Source organism: Mytilus galloprovincialis, chromosome 3, assembly GCF_965363235.1.
Source record: "Mytilus galloprovincialis chromosome 3, xbMytGall1.hap1.1, whole genome shotgun sequence".
In the NCBI taxonomy this organism is placed as follows: domain Eukaryota; kingdom Metazoa; phylum Mollusca; class Bivalvia; order Mytilida; family Mytilidae; genus Mytilus; species Mytilus galloprovincialis.
The window spans coordinates 79,260,055-79,276,707 of record NC_134840.1 but is presented as its reverse complement, the minus strand read 5'-3'; the positions used below and the strand labels follow the sequence as shown (position 1 = coordinate 79,276,707).

The 16,653-nt window shown below is 32.0% G+C and overlaps 1 protein-coding gene across 2 annotated transcripts in view; it reads left to right on the top strand.

Annotated features, from left to right (window-relative positions):
- LOC143069057 (uncharacterized) overlaps positions 1 to 16,653 on the top strand; it is an 82,558-nt gene that overhangs the window by 39,827 nt on the left and 26,078 nt on the right. Inside the window, exons 7-9 of one of the 2 annotated variants that reach the window (XM_076243486.1) lie at positions 5,755 to 5,775; positions 7,933 to 8,024; positions 11,904 to 12,088. In XM_076243486.1, coding sequence (XP_076099601.1) covers positions 5,755 to 5,775; positions 7,933 to 8,024; positions 11,904 to 12,088 — 298 coding nt within the window. The remainder of the gene's footprint in view (positions 1 to 5,754; positions 5,776 to 7,932; positions 8,025 to 11,903; positions 12,089 to 16,653) is intronic. The other variant, XM_076243487.1, reaches the window with a different exon arrangement.

Sequence of the window (16,653 nt, the reverse complement as noted above, 5' to 3'; positions counted from 1 at the left end):
AATCATCCAAAATAACAATAAAAGACCCCCACAAAAAAGAAAGAAAAAAAAAATGTATTATGTATCTTAACAGTTGATTGTTGAAACAACCAATCCTACTGAAACATCTTCCATTCATATTATGCAAGCATTTTTCAGCATTATGGAATATTTTCATAAATGTCATAACAGTTCATTTTACCTATGGTTAATTCTGGCATTGAATGTTTTTTTTTAAGTTCTTTCTACATTTAGATTCTGATAGTGATTGCTTTTTAAAACTTTGAACAAGAAGTGTATAAATGGCATCACAATGTAGGACTCGTTTTAGATTATGAATATGCTTTTAAATGTATTTTCCTAATTATTGGTCAATATCAAAGTGGTCTTTGTTATTCATCTACAGTGCTCAATAGTCAGTCTGCACTGAGGTCCTAAGCTTGATCCCTGCAGTCTGCACTGAGGTCCTAAGCTTGATCCCTGCAGTCTGCACTGAGGTCCTAAGCTTGATCCCTGCAGTCTGCACTGAGGTCCTAAGCTTGATCCCTGCAGTCTGCACTGAGGTCCTAAGCTTGATCCCTACAGTCTGCACTGAGGTCCTAAGCTTGATCCCTGCAGTCTGCACTGAGGTCCTAAGCTTGATCCCTGCAGTCTGCAGTGAGGTCCTAAGCTTGATCCCTGCTCATGTCTGTTCGACTTTCCAATCTTAGTTTACAAGGAATGCCATTTTTCGTACCAAAAGTTCACTGTTCTCTCAAAGTTTTTTGGCTTCCTCCACCAATAAAAACTTACCAGTCCTGATATAGCCAAGAGTGTTGAAAGTGGCATTAAAAACCAAAAATCAGTCAATCAATTGATTAATTTTCCTAGCTGGATCATGTTTTGTTGTTGGTTTTGATATTAAATTTAAATGAATGCAAACAAGTAAAACAACATGTATGGCCTACATGAAAACGAATAAAACAACATGTATGGCCTACATGAAAACGAATAAAACAACATGTATGGCCTACATGAAATAAATAAAACAACATGTATGGCCTACATGAAAACGAATAAAACAACATGTATGGCCTACATAAAAACAAATAAAACAAGAGACATGGCCTAATTAATCAAAACATTTTATTTTGGTATTTATAAGATATCAACATTTAATTCAGTGGCATACCTCTGTAGGAGATCAGAAATACCAAAGGTGCATGTAAACATTTCTGACAAAAATTGATATAAATGTATTACTATAATTGTACAAATTAATGAATATTTCTGTAATGTTAGTAATGGGAATGTGCACTCAGTAAATGTCTTTAAGAAAACAACCTGAGCAAATTTAATACCACTGCATATTTCTACAATAATAGGGTGGTGAAGATGTCATAAAATAATATATGTTTAGAACTGTGAGAGACTTATGGATTATTCCTCATACAACAAGTTGTGGGGGTATATGGTTATCACCTTGTCTGTTTGTCTGTCTGTCTGTTCTTGTAAAAGCGACTTTTCCATAAAAAAAGACTTGACCAATATTGATAAAGCTTAACAAAGTTGTCTATAAATCTAGCTTATATCTTCTTCGACTCAAAACTAAGATTTTCAGTTTTCCTATGGAAGGACTGTTGTTTTCACTGGGCACTTCGATTTCCTCCACCAATAAAAACTGTCAGCCACGAAATGACTCAAAAGTGGCACTTGAAAGTGGCATTAAAACAACAACAATCAATTATTCATTCAATCTATCTTGAATTCACATCACCAAATAGATTGAAAATTTTGGTATCTAATAATTTTGTAGTATATGAGTTCAGTAGATTTGCTAAACATTTGCCTGTAATTCAGTGGTTGTCGTTTGTTTATGTGTTACATATTTGTTTTTCGTTCATTTTTATTTACATAAATAAGGCCGTTAGTTTTCTCTTTTGAATTGTTTTACATTGTCTTATTGGGGCCTTTTATAGCTGACTATGCGGTATGGGCTTTGCTCATTGTTGAAGGCCATACGGTGACCTGTAGTTGTTAATGTCTGTGTCATTTTGGTCTTTTGTGGATAGTTGTCTCATTGGCAGTCATACAACATCTTCTTTTTTATATTACCAACAAACTGTCCCCCGCCTCACCATTTAACCCCTTCAGTAGAAAATTTTCCTCCAATGAAAAACTTATAGAAGAATATTATTTATAAAACAACATCTTTTCATAAAAATGTATTAATAATAAATTACTTAAGAATAAAAGGTAGAAAAAAAAGTAAATATTAAATTTTGTTACAAAAAAACAAATGTATTTATTATTTACAATACAAATATCTTTCTATTCATTTTGTTCTACTGATGCAGAAAATATTTGTAATCATCTGCAAATTTATAACACAATTCTCTGGAGAAAGTATTGTGATGGAAAATGATAATCGAATAGTATTTCATCAGAGTGTTGTGTGAAGTATAATAACCCAAGGGACGTAACAAATACTCAGTTATTTTTTAAGCTGTAATAAAAAAGCTGCAAGAAAGGATTTAAATGAAAAAACATTTTTTTTTAATATATGTTGTTATTTATTTCTCACATTGGTCGTATGAAATGTTTAATGACATTTTATTAAACATTGATAAAAATAACGTTATTCTAAAATTCTTAAAGTAATTTTGATTTTGATGAAAAACACCCCCACATCAATGGTATGAAATTGTTTTGCAGATTTTTCTTTTTTCTATAATATAATGAAAAAGAAACAGGACTTGAATCTAACATCATTTGAATAATAAGACATTGTTAAAAACTGTTTTTCTTATAATTGAAATAATTTCATGTTTTTCAATCACATATCAATTTAAAACACATTCTTAAAGAAATAATAACAGTTCTTGAATCAAATATCATTTAAAACACATTATTTTACAAAGCCGTTGTAACAAAAAATAATTACAGATAGGGAAATCAAGCATCATCTAAAACTTTATTTTACAAATTTGTTGAAATAAAAAATAATTACGTGTCTTGAATTAAGCAACATCTATGTTTTAGAAATGTGTTGCAACAAGACATAATTACATGTCTGGAATCAAGCCTCATTTAAAAGACACAGTTTTACAAATCTGTTGCAACAAGAAATTATAACGAGTCTGGAATTTAGAGTAATTTAAAAGACATTGTTTTACAAACCTGCTGTAATTTTGATATTAGTATAGACTGCTGTCAACTAAATCACTAGAAAGCAAGAAATCGATGCAGCAGCTTTGACAAAGAAAGCTTCAGATATTTATGAGGGTGGTAAAGGGTTATTTTGGTGCAAAGTGTTTTGCCCTGAAAAAGGTTCTCTGATTCACCGTGTTTTGTGAAATCAGTAAAAATATCAACATGCAAGACATTTTTTTAATTGTTCATTCATTGTAAAATGGCAATTTTATTTTGTGTTTATCTGTGCAAATACCCCCCTCTATGCCCCTCATTTATGCCTGCAGTGAATCTCATGTGCGAATATTTACAATGACATCTCAGAACAAAATCAACTGTTTATGCTTTTCAGATTTATTTTTCTTTCTAGTATATAATGGAAAAATAAGTAATCTATACTATTAAACGAGAAGACCTCATTTTTGGTGTCGCTTCTCCTCCTTTCACAATAAATTAATCATCATGCCTCTGTGTCCTATAGGTAACATGTATAGTCGCATTTGTCATCCATTCTTATGATCATTAAGTTTGGGTTATTTGGGATAAAAAACGAAAAAGAATGCGTCCGGATATTTTCCCGTCATTGGACAAAACTTTAAGTCAGATTAGACTTCCGGTTTGTGTTTTTCTGTACTTCGAACATACAAAGACTATGAAATAAAGTACATGAATTTGCTTTCTGCTATCATTTTGAGTACTAGCATGTATCATCCTTGCTTAACGTGTTTCAGTTTGGGTTATTTTGGGAGGAAAACGAAAATGAATAATATTTGCTATTTACTATCAATTAGTTTACAGTGGCGGATCCAGAACTTTTCATAAGGGAGGGGGCGCTGACTGACCTAAAGGGGGGGGGGGGGGGGGCGTTACTCTCATGCTTCCCCATATAATCAACAATTTTTTTCCAACGAAAGGGGGCAGGGCCCCCCCCCCCCCCTTTGGATCCGCCTATGGTTTACTATCAACGGCGGTCACTGCGGATATATTTCTATATACTTACATACATTTACTATGAATTACTGTATTTGTTATAATTTACTATAAATTCCAATGGTTATCTTGGGGGGGACTCTTTACTATTCATGGCGTTCACTGATGTATATATATATATATATATAAGTAACTTTGACTTTTGATACCTCTCCTGAAATTCTCTGTATTGAGTAATTAAAGTATATATGCATGTTTATAGAGTAAAGAAAAACAGAATGTATAAAAATCGGTATTTGGAAAATAGGAGGAGGGCAAAAAAATGTGCCCAGTCCCTAAGTACCTTTGAATTTTGATACCTCTCCTGAAATTCTCCAGTCAGCATATTTTTTTTTACAGTTTACATACGCTCTATTTCCCCGCGATTTCGCGGGTGTGCTCTAGTGTTATTGAAAAATGATGATATAGATTTATTATACAATGATATTTCTTAAAAGTCTTTAATAATATCAGTGAACTTAATGTGAAATAATTATATAAAAAACCAAGAGTGCTTGGGGTAACTTGAGGGGGCCAGGACCTTTTTGGGGACATCAGGATCAGGTGTTTTTAAGCTCAGGTTTTCTGGATTGATCCTTTCGGATCTGGGAATTCTTTTTTTTAGAATTTCTGGGTGTTTTGATTTAAATTTCTTTAAATTCGGGGCCTTTGGTGATTTCATATTTTTAAGCCCGGAATTCAGGGATGAGAACCCCTCCGACCCGACCCCCCTTTTTGTAACTTGTCTTTAAATTGGACACTGTATACTTTTTCTCTGGCTTATTTTTTTGACAACAGAAATGTGCCTGCAGATTAAGAATACCTTACACCATCTGAAGTACTCTGAACTACATGTGAAGTGTATTTTAATTTGTTAAGATTTAGCCCTAAAGGGACAGACTGTTATGCCCTTCTCCAAATTTGGGCTGCATACAACACTAAGGGATTCTGTGGAAGAGTGGTCAAATATATAAAAAGAAGATGTGGTATGAATGCCAATGAGACAACTCTCCACAAGAGACCTAAATGACACAGCAATTAACAACTATAGGTCACTGTACAGCCTTCAACAATGAGCAAAGCCCATACGGCATAGTTAGCTATAAAAGGCCCCAAAGGCAATTAAAACAATTCAAATGAGAAAACTAACTGCCTTATTTCAACTAAGAGTGATAACTTCTTGACAACTCCCAGATTGTGAGTTATGAATCCCAGGCAATGGAAGTTTTTAAAGACATTGACTCAGTCTGCACGGTTAGCCACTAGTCCGATGCCCCAGACTAGTAAAATTTCATTCGGACTAGTAAGTTTTTGCAAAGATTTGTTTGGACCAATAAGAAAAATGTCAGGATATTGGTCTTTGGACTAGTAGTTGAAAAAGTTTTTGGTGCAGACTGTTGACTGACTATACAGCCCTTGCACGGTTGGTTAAGTCTCTGAATCCCCAAAAAAGCCCCAAGATATTTTAACAGAAAATATGCTAGAGGTTTTAGGTATAGTTTAAATTGTTCCTTTATCTTTTGACACAAATTGAGAAAAAAAAAGAAATAACACAGTGATAATACCTTAATTTTATTTATTTTCACTAATATATCTCTAATCATATTCTAAGTATAATTTCTTTTTCTTTGGAAGATAGCCATCCAGAAGTTAAGGGTAAGAGTTATGCTTCTTTGATTGTGATATAAATGTATTTTGATTGGATTATACAGTTTTTATTGCGGCAACCAGTGTTTGATGGAAACCAATACAAGTGCATGTAATGCCTAAGTAAACGCATGCTTTCTTAATTTTTCTCTAATTCGTCATGCATGCCATTCAATCCAGTCCAGATCAGTTGGATATTTTTGAGAAAAAAACCCCAGTAATTTGATGATATTGTCTCATCCCATCATTATATATATATATTTGCCGCCAAATCTATTTTGAAGATTTTTATATTTAATTATTGAAGACACTGATACTGTTGATACTACCACTCTACCCTAATTTTAATTGTGTCATCTAACAGCAGGACTTTACTTCTGTAGACAAATATCATTATCAATTGGGTATTGTGGTTCAATCTATTTTTAGCATGCAATATAAGTGTCTATACATTGACATGCAGATACTGAAATTACCAATACATGTACTGGAAAAAGAAAGATATGATATAATTTGTTTGGGGTATATAGCATTAGTCATGTCAGGCATGCCCTTTTTCTTCCAATGTCATTTATTTATAGGCTTATTATCACAAAACACAGATCAAATTTGAGTTGCCTTGGTGGCGTCACTTTAACTGTTCTAGAGTTGCCCCTTTACAAATAGAAAAACTGTTGATTTTAGTTCTCCATTCAATAACTTTAGTTTTCCCTCAACAAAATGTTATGAAACTACACTAAATACTTATTATCACATTATTCAGATTAATTATACTAATTAGGGTAGCATCACTTAAATCACCCTTCTTCAGTTATGTCCCTTTATAACATTATATGATATGCAAGCAGGGGTATCATCTTTGTCCCATGGACACATTCCCCATTTATTTTTCAATATGCTGAGAAATTGTACATATACATATACACGAATCTCCCACTTTAAAAATAACAGTTTGGCATTGTGGTATGAGACTTAATTTTGTGTTCACAGTTGAACACTTTAGAATTTGTAATTATAACTATTGTTTATGCATTTTAAAGTATAAGTTGCTATGTATTAAACCTGTGCTTGCATGTGAGGCTAGCTGCATGTTATTTTTAGATTTATTATAAATAACAGACCATATAAGAATGAATAAAAGTGCATTTCTAATATGTTTACTGTAGATTTTTTTTTATGTGTAAAAATAAGTCTTGAAAAATAATTATAGGTACACCCCACACAATCCAATGTTTTCTAAAGTTCATGTAATCAGAGTATATTATTCATTAAAATGTATATTTTTTCTGGCAGAGTTTTTAGAAATGTTAAACTTTTAATTTCCTCTTGTTTCACAATATATATGACCCCATCAGAAAAATAGAAAGAGAGAAGAAAAACAGGATTGGAGGAATTAATCGAAAAGTTAATTTTTAGCTAGGACTGCAGACTGATATGTTTTTCAAACTAATTTTGTCTTTATTAGTAATAGAGTTCTATATTACCTTACATTATTGACCTGAAATGGTGTTGAAATCTTCGGTGTTGAAGAAAGATTATAAAGGACGACATACGATACAGAAAAGATCTACAATTGTATTGTTTATTTTTCCTTACAAGTTTGACACAAAGTTTTAGATATGTACTATTGAAACATGCAGTAAAATATTAAAAAAAATTCCATGAATACTTATGAATATATTTCAGTTTGAAATTTGCATGTTTCACGTAAAATCACAAATTAAGTTTTTAATTCTTTAAATTAATTTTTTTAGGGGAAAGTGATTATTTCATCCCAGTTTTTGGCAAAGTTTTCCTTAATTTATTGACCTCAAAGGCAAATGCCAATTTCAGATGATATTTATTTCAAACTTATGTACTGACTTTTTTTACGATGTGAAATTCAAATGATTTTTGTATGCGTATCATAAGCGTGTTATGAAATCAGCACTTTAAATTTGAATCATTTTCATCTGCCCTTGCTTTTGTATGATATGCCCTTAAATGGTCTACATTTGGTGTACTTATTTGTACTAAACCGAAATAAAAAAAAAAGAAATTGGAAAAGGCGTTTTGATTCACTTTATCTGATTTCATTTACAAAAGATTTAATGATGCTGCAAATGGCCTTGCAATTAAATATATGATAGTCTTGTCACAATTTAATTCTATACATCTTTTTTTCAGATATCTATCATCAACTCGATGAACATAGGATGTTTTACGTTCGCATGCTGTGCCAATATAAAAACAACAAAACAAAGTACAAAGGCCATACAGTAAGACATTAATTTGATTTAAATATGCAGTAGAAATTTCATGCTGAATCTTCATTTCCCATACACGGAGAAATATTATATTTCATTCATTAACAGTAGTTAAAAGATGATCGGTTTATTTTGTTTAAGCCATAAAAAGATATACAATCTTGCTGGATTAATTTACATTTAATTGTAGGTCTTTGTTTTTGTAGGATTTCATTTCTGTTGAAAGCGTGGTTATAAAAAATTTAACTGTTAAAACATGATATGTAATATATATAACTTGACATTCTAATTTTGAAATTTTGTAATACTTTGTTTTCATCGATTATCAGTCTTTTTACAGCTTCGAAATAAATTTGAAAAGGATTTCTTACGAAGTCAACAAGTGGATTTATTTAACAAGCAGAATTAATGGAGTTTCTTTTTACCCCGAGGGAAATTAGATGAAGGCTTGTGAGATAACCTTTTAATGTTATTTTCAACAAACAAGAAACCTTTTATGTAAATAAGATTTGGCCGTTTTCAACCTGGACAAAAACAAAAAAACTAAATGTTAACTAAGATAAATATGCTTAATTGTCGTCATTCGTGGTAAACATGCTAATTAAATTACCAATTGTTGTCAATGCAATGCGCCCTGAAGAAGTAAGACTCTATACTTGTCAAAATATTATATGATAAAATTACTGATATCTTTTATAGTGGCCGTTTTGATTGGAAGTTGAATATCTGACCTAACCATCATAATAATAATACATGGGTGGCAGGAGTGCAGCAGTCCTTAAAATCGTCCTCAAATCTGTTGTCCATGAAAAAGTTTTTAATCATAAGCCTCTAACATTTTGACCTGTAATTGACATATTGTCCTAGGTAAAGGACAGGCAGGAATGAAATTTGATGATTTTTCGTTTTTTTATTATGATTCAGATCAAATGAAATTGCATTTTGAAGACCCAGTATCTTTTAATTGGGCCACTTTTACCGTTATTAAAATTGAGATCAAATGTCAGAAATTGCATGTTTGGAAGACCTATTATCTTTTAAGTAGGCCACTATGACAAGACAAAATGCAGAACACTCAAGTAGCCAATGTGACTTCTGGTTCTAATTATAGAAAATTTTACCTGGCAAAGCAATTTTTTTAGTAGCTATGGGCTATACTACTGATCACTTGCTATTTTCCATCCCTTTCGTAAAGGTTTTCTTGTCCTGAACACACATAAAATATGTGCCACTGTGCATTATCATGGTTTGATCAGTGTACAATGGTTAGATAGGAGTTTTGTTTAGCAATTTGTAATCTTTCTGTAATTTTTGAGGGGTTGCTGTTGGCCTGAAGTGTGATCAGATTTCTGGTCCTACAAAGCAGGCGTCAGTTTCACAAAAATACTTATGATTAAGATTATGGTTGTAAGTCATGAACAATTCAGTATACTTGAGATCAATTGTAGTTGTAAGTTGTTTTGTGAAACCGTCTCATGTTATTAGACATAATTAATTTACTGTTTTTATGCCCAATTTATGGGCATTATGTTTTCTCAGGTCTGTGTGTCCATCCGTCTGTTTGTTCGTTCGTTCGTTCTTTCTTTCGTTTGTTTGTTCGTACGTCCGTCCGTCCATTCGTCCGTCTGTCTCGCTTCAGGTTAAAGTTTTTGGTCAAGGTAGTTTTTGATGAAGTTGAAGTTCAATTAACTTGAAACTTGTTCCTTATGATATGATCTTTTTAATTTTCATGTCAAGTTAGAGTTTTTACCCAATTTTCATGGTCCAATGAACATAGAAAATGATAGTGTGAATGGGGCATCTTTAACCCTGAATAAGGAAAACACTGTTATTATAGATATTCTTATGTTTTTGCACTGGTAATTGTTTAAAAAAAAACCAACATTTTTCTGTACTGGATGTTATTTAGGAGGCCCCTCATGGGGGGGTCCTAGTAATCACATAATCACCATTTTTTTGCCAATATAATCACATAATCATTAAATATTTGCTTATCTTTAGTAATCAAATTATCATAAACTAAAAATACAGTCCTAGGTAATCAAATAATCATGAAATATTTGGCTTAATAATCAAATAATCATTAAAAAAACGGCCAAGTAATCACATAATCAAAAACCCCATGAGGGCCCTCATTTAGAAAAGGACTCAAGGGACACTCCCTTCATGAAGGCACTCTGACTAATGTTTTCAACTTCCAATCTGATAGCAATCTAGAAAAGAAAAATGCATATGTCTCATAATTATTTTAATTTGATAAAGACATACAACAAAATAAGAGATGTTCAGGTGTGGTGTGCCATCTTTACAATTTATTACACATATTACAACTAAATAAAATGTCTTCAATTACATCACTGTCAATAATATTACATAATATATAAAAAGTCTGAACAGAATAAAAGTAAATCATAAATTTTACATATATAAAACACAATTAACCTATTTCACTGAGAACTAATCTTCTTAGAATATGCAAATACATGTGCACACTAGATTTTACATATAAAACACAAACTCTCGTAGTCAGAATTAATCTTCTTTGGAAACACCAAACCATGTGCTTGCTAGTCTCAGGATTGCCGCCCTTGTAAAGTATTGTCTTATCATGCAGGAACCTACTGTATAAACTCTAATATAGACTTAAGCCAAGGATCTGTGTTGAAAACTGTGTTTTGATCTATAAGGGTTTACTCTTACAAATTGTGACTTGGATTGAGAGTTGTCTTAATGGCACTCATACCACATTTTCTTACTATTATTTCAAATAACAATTGACCTGTGTTTTTTAAATGCGTAAATTCATTTGACTTACCGGTAAATAGATATATAATTAGAAGCTGCGATAACGATTCACAGCTAAAAACAGAATCAAGTGTTACTTCTATTAAGATTTGTATTTAGTGGTTTAATTGTGTTTTTTTTTTTACATTTCCTGGAAAATATACCATAAAGGTCAAGGACAGCATTTGGGCTATTTTGCAAACTTTGGTTAAATTTTAAATTCAACTATGGCTTGTTGAACTAATTGTAATAAGAATTGAAAAACTAATGAATTTGTCTCTTTTATTGTCTTAAATATAACTGATTGAATTCTTTTGAAAAACAGGTGAACATTTGTATAGAAAGCATATCAAATTGGTGAAAAATATTAACAAAGTTGTCTAAAAATCATCAAATCTATAATTTCTAATACATTACTTAAAAACTATATGATGTTGATTCATAAATTTTCATGTAAAATAATGAGAGAGTCACTGACTTCGTTTTTACGGTATACAAAATTCAGTATGTTATTTTTTGTGAAAAATACTACAAATGTCAAATAATCGTATCGTCATCGCGTTGCAGGCTGTAAAATGTTATTTTTTTATGTTTTTCGTTTTTCCTACAAAGTAGGTAACAGATTGATTATTAGACAAGAAACAAAATTGATGACCATATTATATTTTATATCTTTAAAACGGAAGTTTATGTGTCAACAACATGGCTTTAAAACATTTTTTTTTCTGACATGAAAAAAATATAAACAACACTTTTTAAATAGCATGCGTAGGATGAACGAAACCATATGGCCTACTTAATTTGTTTTCAAATCTTTGCATTTCCATATATATATCAGTTGAGGGAGGTTTTTGTACGTATATAAATCTATGCATGCCTTCCGGCAGAATTATGAGAGAGAGATGAGTGCAGTTACTTAATATTCACTTCATGTTGCTATTATTCAAATAAATGCACTTATTTTTACAAATCTAAATAGAAACCTTTGCTTCAGGTGAAGTACATCTATATTCATATATTTCTCAGTCAATTTTTTTTTAATGATTTCAACATGTCTACGATTATGAAAAAAACATGTTTTGAACAATGGTTTCTTTGTTTTTCTAGCTAGTACAGTGGACTGGAAGATTGAAAATGAGAAAAACAAACAAGGCCAATAACTTTGCTACAACGGGACTTTTATGCACATGTAAAGTGATGCAGACGAACTCAATTCTAGAAATAAAAATGGATGGCAACATGTTTATGAGCAGACATGACCTTGGAATGACCTTTACCTTCTGTGATCCTAGGTAATTGACATAAAAAAAGGTTTATGGACCAAGATAATATTATGTAATTCATTTTGAAATGTGTAGGCAAACCTCCTTTTCCTTAACATGCAGCCTATTGACAGGATGGTCCATCTAAAACTTGGACTGTATGGATTTCAGATTCAGACATATTAGATCAGACAAGTGTATGCATCATGACAGCATGTTAACAAAGCTCAATTATTAATTTTTTCTTAGCAATAATGTCCCGACAATAGGCGAAAGGGACATTAAGTGTTACCAAAACTGGTTTCCCTTCTCTAACTTTAGTGTGCCTCAACCAGAAGTTATGAGACTTTTACACTTATATTCATAAAACACAAATCAATTTCGATCTTTGATGGTGTCCCTTTTACTATTCTCGAGTTATGTCCCTTTATAACATTATATGCAAGAAGGGGGGAATCTTCTGTGTCCAATGTTTTTCTTTGTCTCATTAGAAATCATACTATATTTAATTATTTTTATATGGAGATGAATGGAGAAACTCTGGTTTGAATTACTTCCCTTGAATTTCAAATGTTCATTTACTATGCAAGAGTGTATGAATTAAGAACTCTAGTCACATTGCATTTAGTATTCGAATAGAACAAGAATGTACCATGCATGATTATGTATCTGCTGGTTTCATATATTAAAAGAGAGTTACTTCCCTTGAATTTCAAATGTTCATTACTATAGTCTATGCAAGAGTGTATGAATTAAGAACTCTAGTCACATATATAAATGTATGAATGGAACCAAGATGTACCATACATGATTATGTATCTACTGGTTTGATATGTTAAACAGAGTTATTTCCCTTAAATTTCAAATGTTAAGAGTGCATGAATTAGGAACCCTGGTCACATTATATCTAGTATATGAATGGAACCAAGATGTACCATACATGATTATGTATCTGCTGGTTTTATATATTAAACTAGAGTTACTTCCCTTGAATTTCAAATGTTAAGAGTGCATGAATTAGGAACCCTGGTCACATTATATCTAGTATATGAATGGAACCAAGATGTACCATACATGATTATGTATCTGCTGGTTTTATATATTAAACTAGAGTTACTTCCCTTGAATTTCAAATGTTAAGAGTGCATGAATTAGGAACCCTGGTCACATTATATCTAGTATATGAATGGAACCAAGATGAACCATACATTATTATGTATCTGCTGGTTTTATATTTTAAACTAGAGTTACTTCCCTTGAATTTCAAATGTTCATTTACTATGCAACAGTGTATGAATTAAAAACTCTGGTCCCATATATTACCTATATGAATGGAACTAGGATGTACCATGCATGATTATGTATCTGCTGTCTTTATTATGTAATAACTTTGCATATAAATGAAGTCAGGGAAACCTGTCAATTCAGAATTATTGCTCATTCAATGACCTCTTTATTGCATGTTGACGAGATCTGATATATCTTTATTCATGTCTCATTTTGGTCTTTCCAGAATAAATACATCATGATCTGTAATTTAGTTGTAAGCTAGGTAAACAAGGTGTAAAAAGATGAAAGACTTCGTAAAATAGGGGTGAAAAACTTAAATTTAGATATATTCTATGTCTATATTTAACTAGACTAAATGTAAACAAAGATAACACTTTAAACAATGCTGCACTTGAATTCACCTCCTGTTTTGGGGTGGTTCATGATATCATATCTCAAGTTTTCTGTTTAGTGTTTTGTGGACTTTTGTTAGTCATTTTATTCCCCCTGAATTTTGTAGTGGGTGGTATATTGTCATATAGAGGGTTAGATTGGTTCAAGTCTGTCGGTCTGTTAGTCCTTCTGTTTATCTTTCTGTTTCTCCTTCCATTCCACTTTACAAGTCCTCCAAAACCAGAATTTTGGGAAACTTCCACAGAATCTTATCTAACTAACAATATGTACTTTATGCCCTACTTTGTAATTTAAAAAAAAACGCAGCTTATATGTTGAGTTTTGCTAAAATCAACTAAGTTTAGGCATATTTTATTTTGGTCATTCCAAATTAATAACCTCCCCCTTTTTTGCAGACAAGTTCCTGGTAAATCCCCTTGACATAAATTCATTAATTAAATGTAATTATACATTTGTCGTACAACTTTTGTATACAAGTCATAAATATCTTTGGACTAATTTTACCTAATTAAAAGTGCTGTCAGTACTGTAAAGTATATGATTCCTTGCACATTTCAATAGAATAAATTACATAATATATTTCAATTAAAAAAATTTCCTCAAATGACATATAAATTTATCCGAAACTTGTCTTGTTCCGTGCTATAAATTCTATCTCTTTGTAAGATGTCTTGTAAAAGTTTCCATTTTGTCTGTAATTTACATATTGTCTGTAATTTACATATTGAAGCTTGTTTGCATGCATTGATTGTCTTTGACAAGTTCAAGGTTCAAGGTGCAAGCTAATTCAGTAATGCAGTTAAATGCATGTTTTATTCATAACAAATTTTGCCTAGGGGTATATGATTGAATTAAATTTAGGTTATTACTTGTTCATTTTTGATACCTAATTTTTAGGGGAAGAAATTCATGTCTCATAAATTTGATCTTGATTTGATAACAACAAACACAGTTTCCATATTTTCAAGTTTGGCATTTATAATATTATAGGCTGGATTTTATGCCTAAAAATTCAAATTGAAAGGCAATTGTGCTGATAAATAATATTTAGAATGGAAATGGGGAATTTGTCAAAGAAACAACCACTCAACCATAGAGCAGACAACACCTGAAGGCCACAAATGGGTCTTCAATGCAGCGAGAAACTCCTGCACCCAGAGGAGTCCTTCAGCTGGCTCCAAATTAAATGCTAAGAGCAAAAACTCACAGACACTTTCAAATTTTGGTAGTGAGTCATTTACTGTCCTAAAGTTATGCTTATTTTTTAACTATGTTAATTGCAAAGCTTCAGTAAGAGGCATAGGTGTTCTCATTTGTTTTAGCTCACCTGGCCTGAAGGGTCAAGTGAGCTTTTCTCATCACTTGGCGTCCGTCGCCCGTTGTCTTTAACTTTTTACATTTTGAACTTCTTCTAGAGAACCACTAAATGGAATGAAACCAAACATGTTCCTTATGAGGTGCTGACCAAGTGTTGTTACTTTGTAGGCGATCCATCATCCAAGATGGTGGCCAGCGGGGGACTTAATTTAACATAGGACCCTAAGGGAAATGCATACAAACGACTTTTTTTTTAGAGAACCACTGAATGGAATGAAACCAAACATTGCATGAATGTTCCTTATGAGGTGCTGACCAAGTGTTGTTAGTTTGTAGCTGATCCAACATCCAAGATGGCCTCCAGTGGGGTGACATTGTTTAACATAGGACCCTATGGGAAATGCATACAAATGACTTCTTTTAGAGAATCACTGAATGGAATGAAACCAAACATAGCATGAATGTTCCTTATGAGGTGCTGACCAAGTGTTGTTACTTTGTAGCCAATCCATCATCCAATATGGCTGCCAGCGGGGGACTTAGTTTAACATAGGACCCTATGGGAAATAAATACAAATCAGCTCTACAAATGACTTCTTTTAGAAAACCACTGAATGGAATGAAACCAAACATAGTATGAATGTTCCTTATGAGGTGCTGACCAAGTGTTGTTAGTTTGTAGCTGATCCAACATCCAAGATGGCCTCCAGTGGGGTGACATTGTTTAGCATAGGACCCTATGGGAAATGCATACAAAAGTCTTCTTCTAGAGAACCACTGAATTGAATGAAATCAAACATAGCATAAATGTGCCTTTCCTAATGAGGTTGTGGCCAAGTGTTGTTACTTTGTAGCCAAATTTTATCTTTTTTTATATGATTTCAAAAACCCAAGTAGAGTCAGGTGAGCGATACAGGCTCTTGAGAGCCTCTAGTTTCATTACCATATGATTGTTCTTTCTTCCATAACAAAGTCTATTCTCAACCTTGGTGTGGAACGCCAGCTAGGTCCTTATGATATTTTATGGGGTTCGCAAAATTGTCAAAAACATTATATGACCTTAAAGCTACAATTCCAGAGGTATTCTCAACCCTGCTTAACTTTTCAAGCAAGAAATAGCAATATGGATTTTAGCGCTGAGATTTCCTTAGGCAAGACAAACTGCAAATGTTCAACTCTGATTTAGTTTATTATCTTATTAATGTCACATTCTTTTAATTGTTATATTATGTGGTGACACAGTTCAGAAATTTATATTGGCAATACAAATTGTGGTTTTCTGCATAGCAAAAACTGAACTCAGAAGTTTTAATAAATAGGGGCACTGTAATTTGCCTTATGTGAAACAAGAGCTTGCAATTGATATTAATTAATTTCCTTCTTTTCTTTGAAATTTGTAATACTTTATATAGATACCACTGAAATTGGATATTAGTAATTTTTATATGGATATCAATGAAATATTTTTTTCCTTCTTTTATATTTTTACATATATATATATATATAGGATATCTAAGAACTTTCAGAATTTTTCTTTCAAAGCAAGCTAGGATGTTCCAGCCGTCAAATAAATTATAAAAATAATTTATTTGATT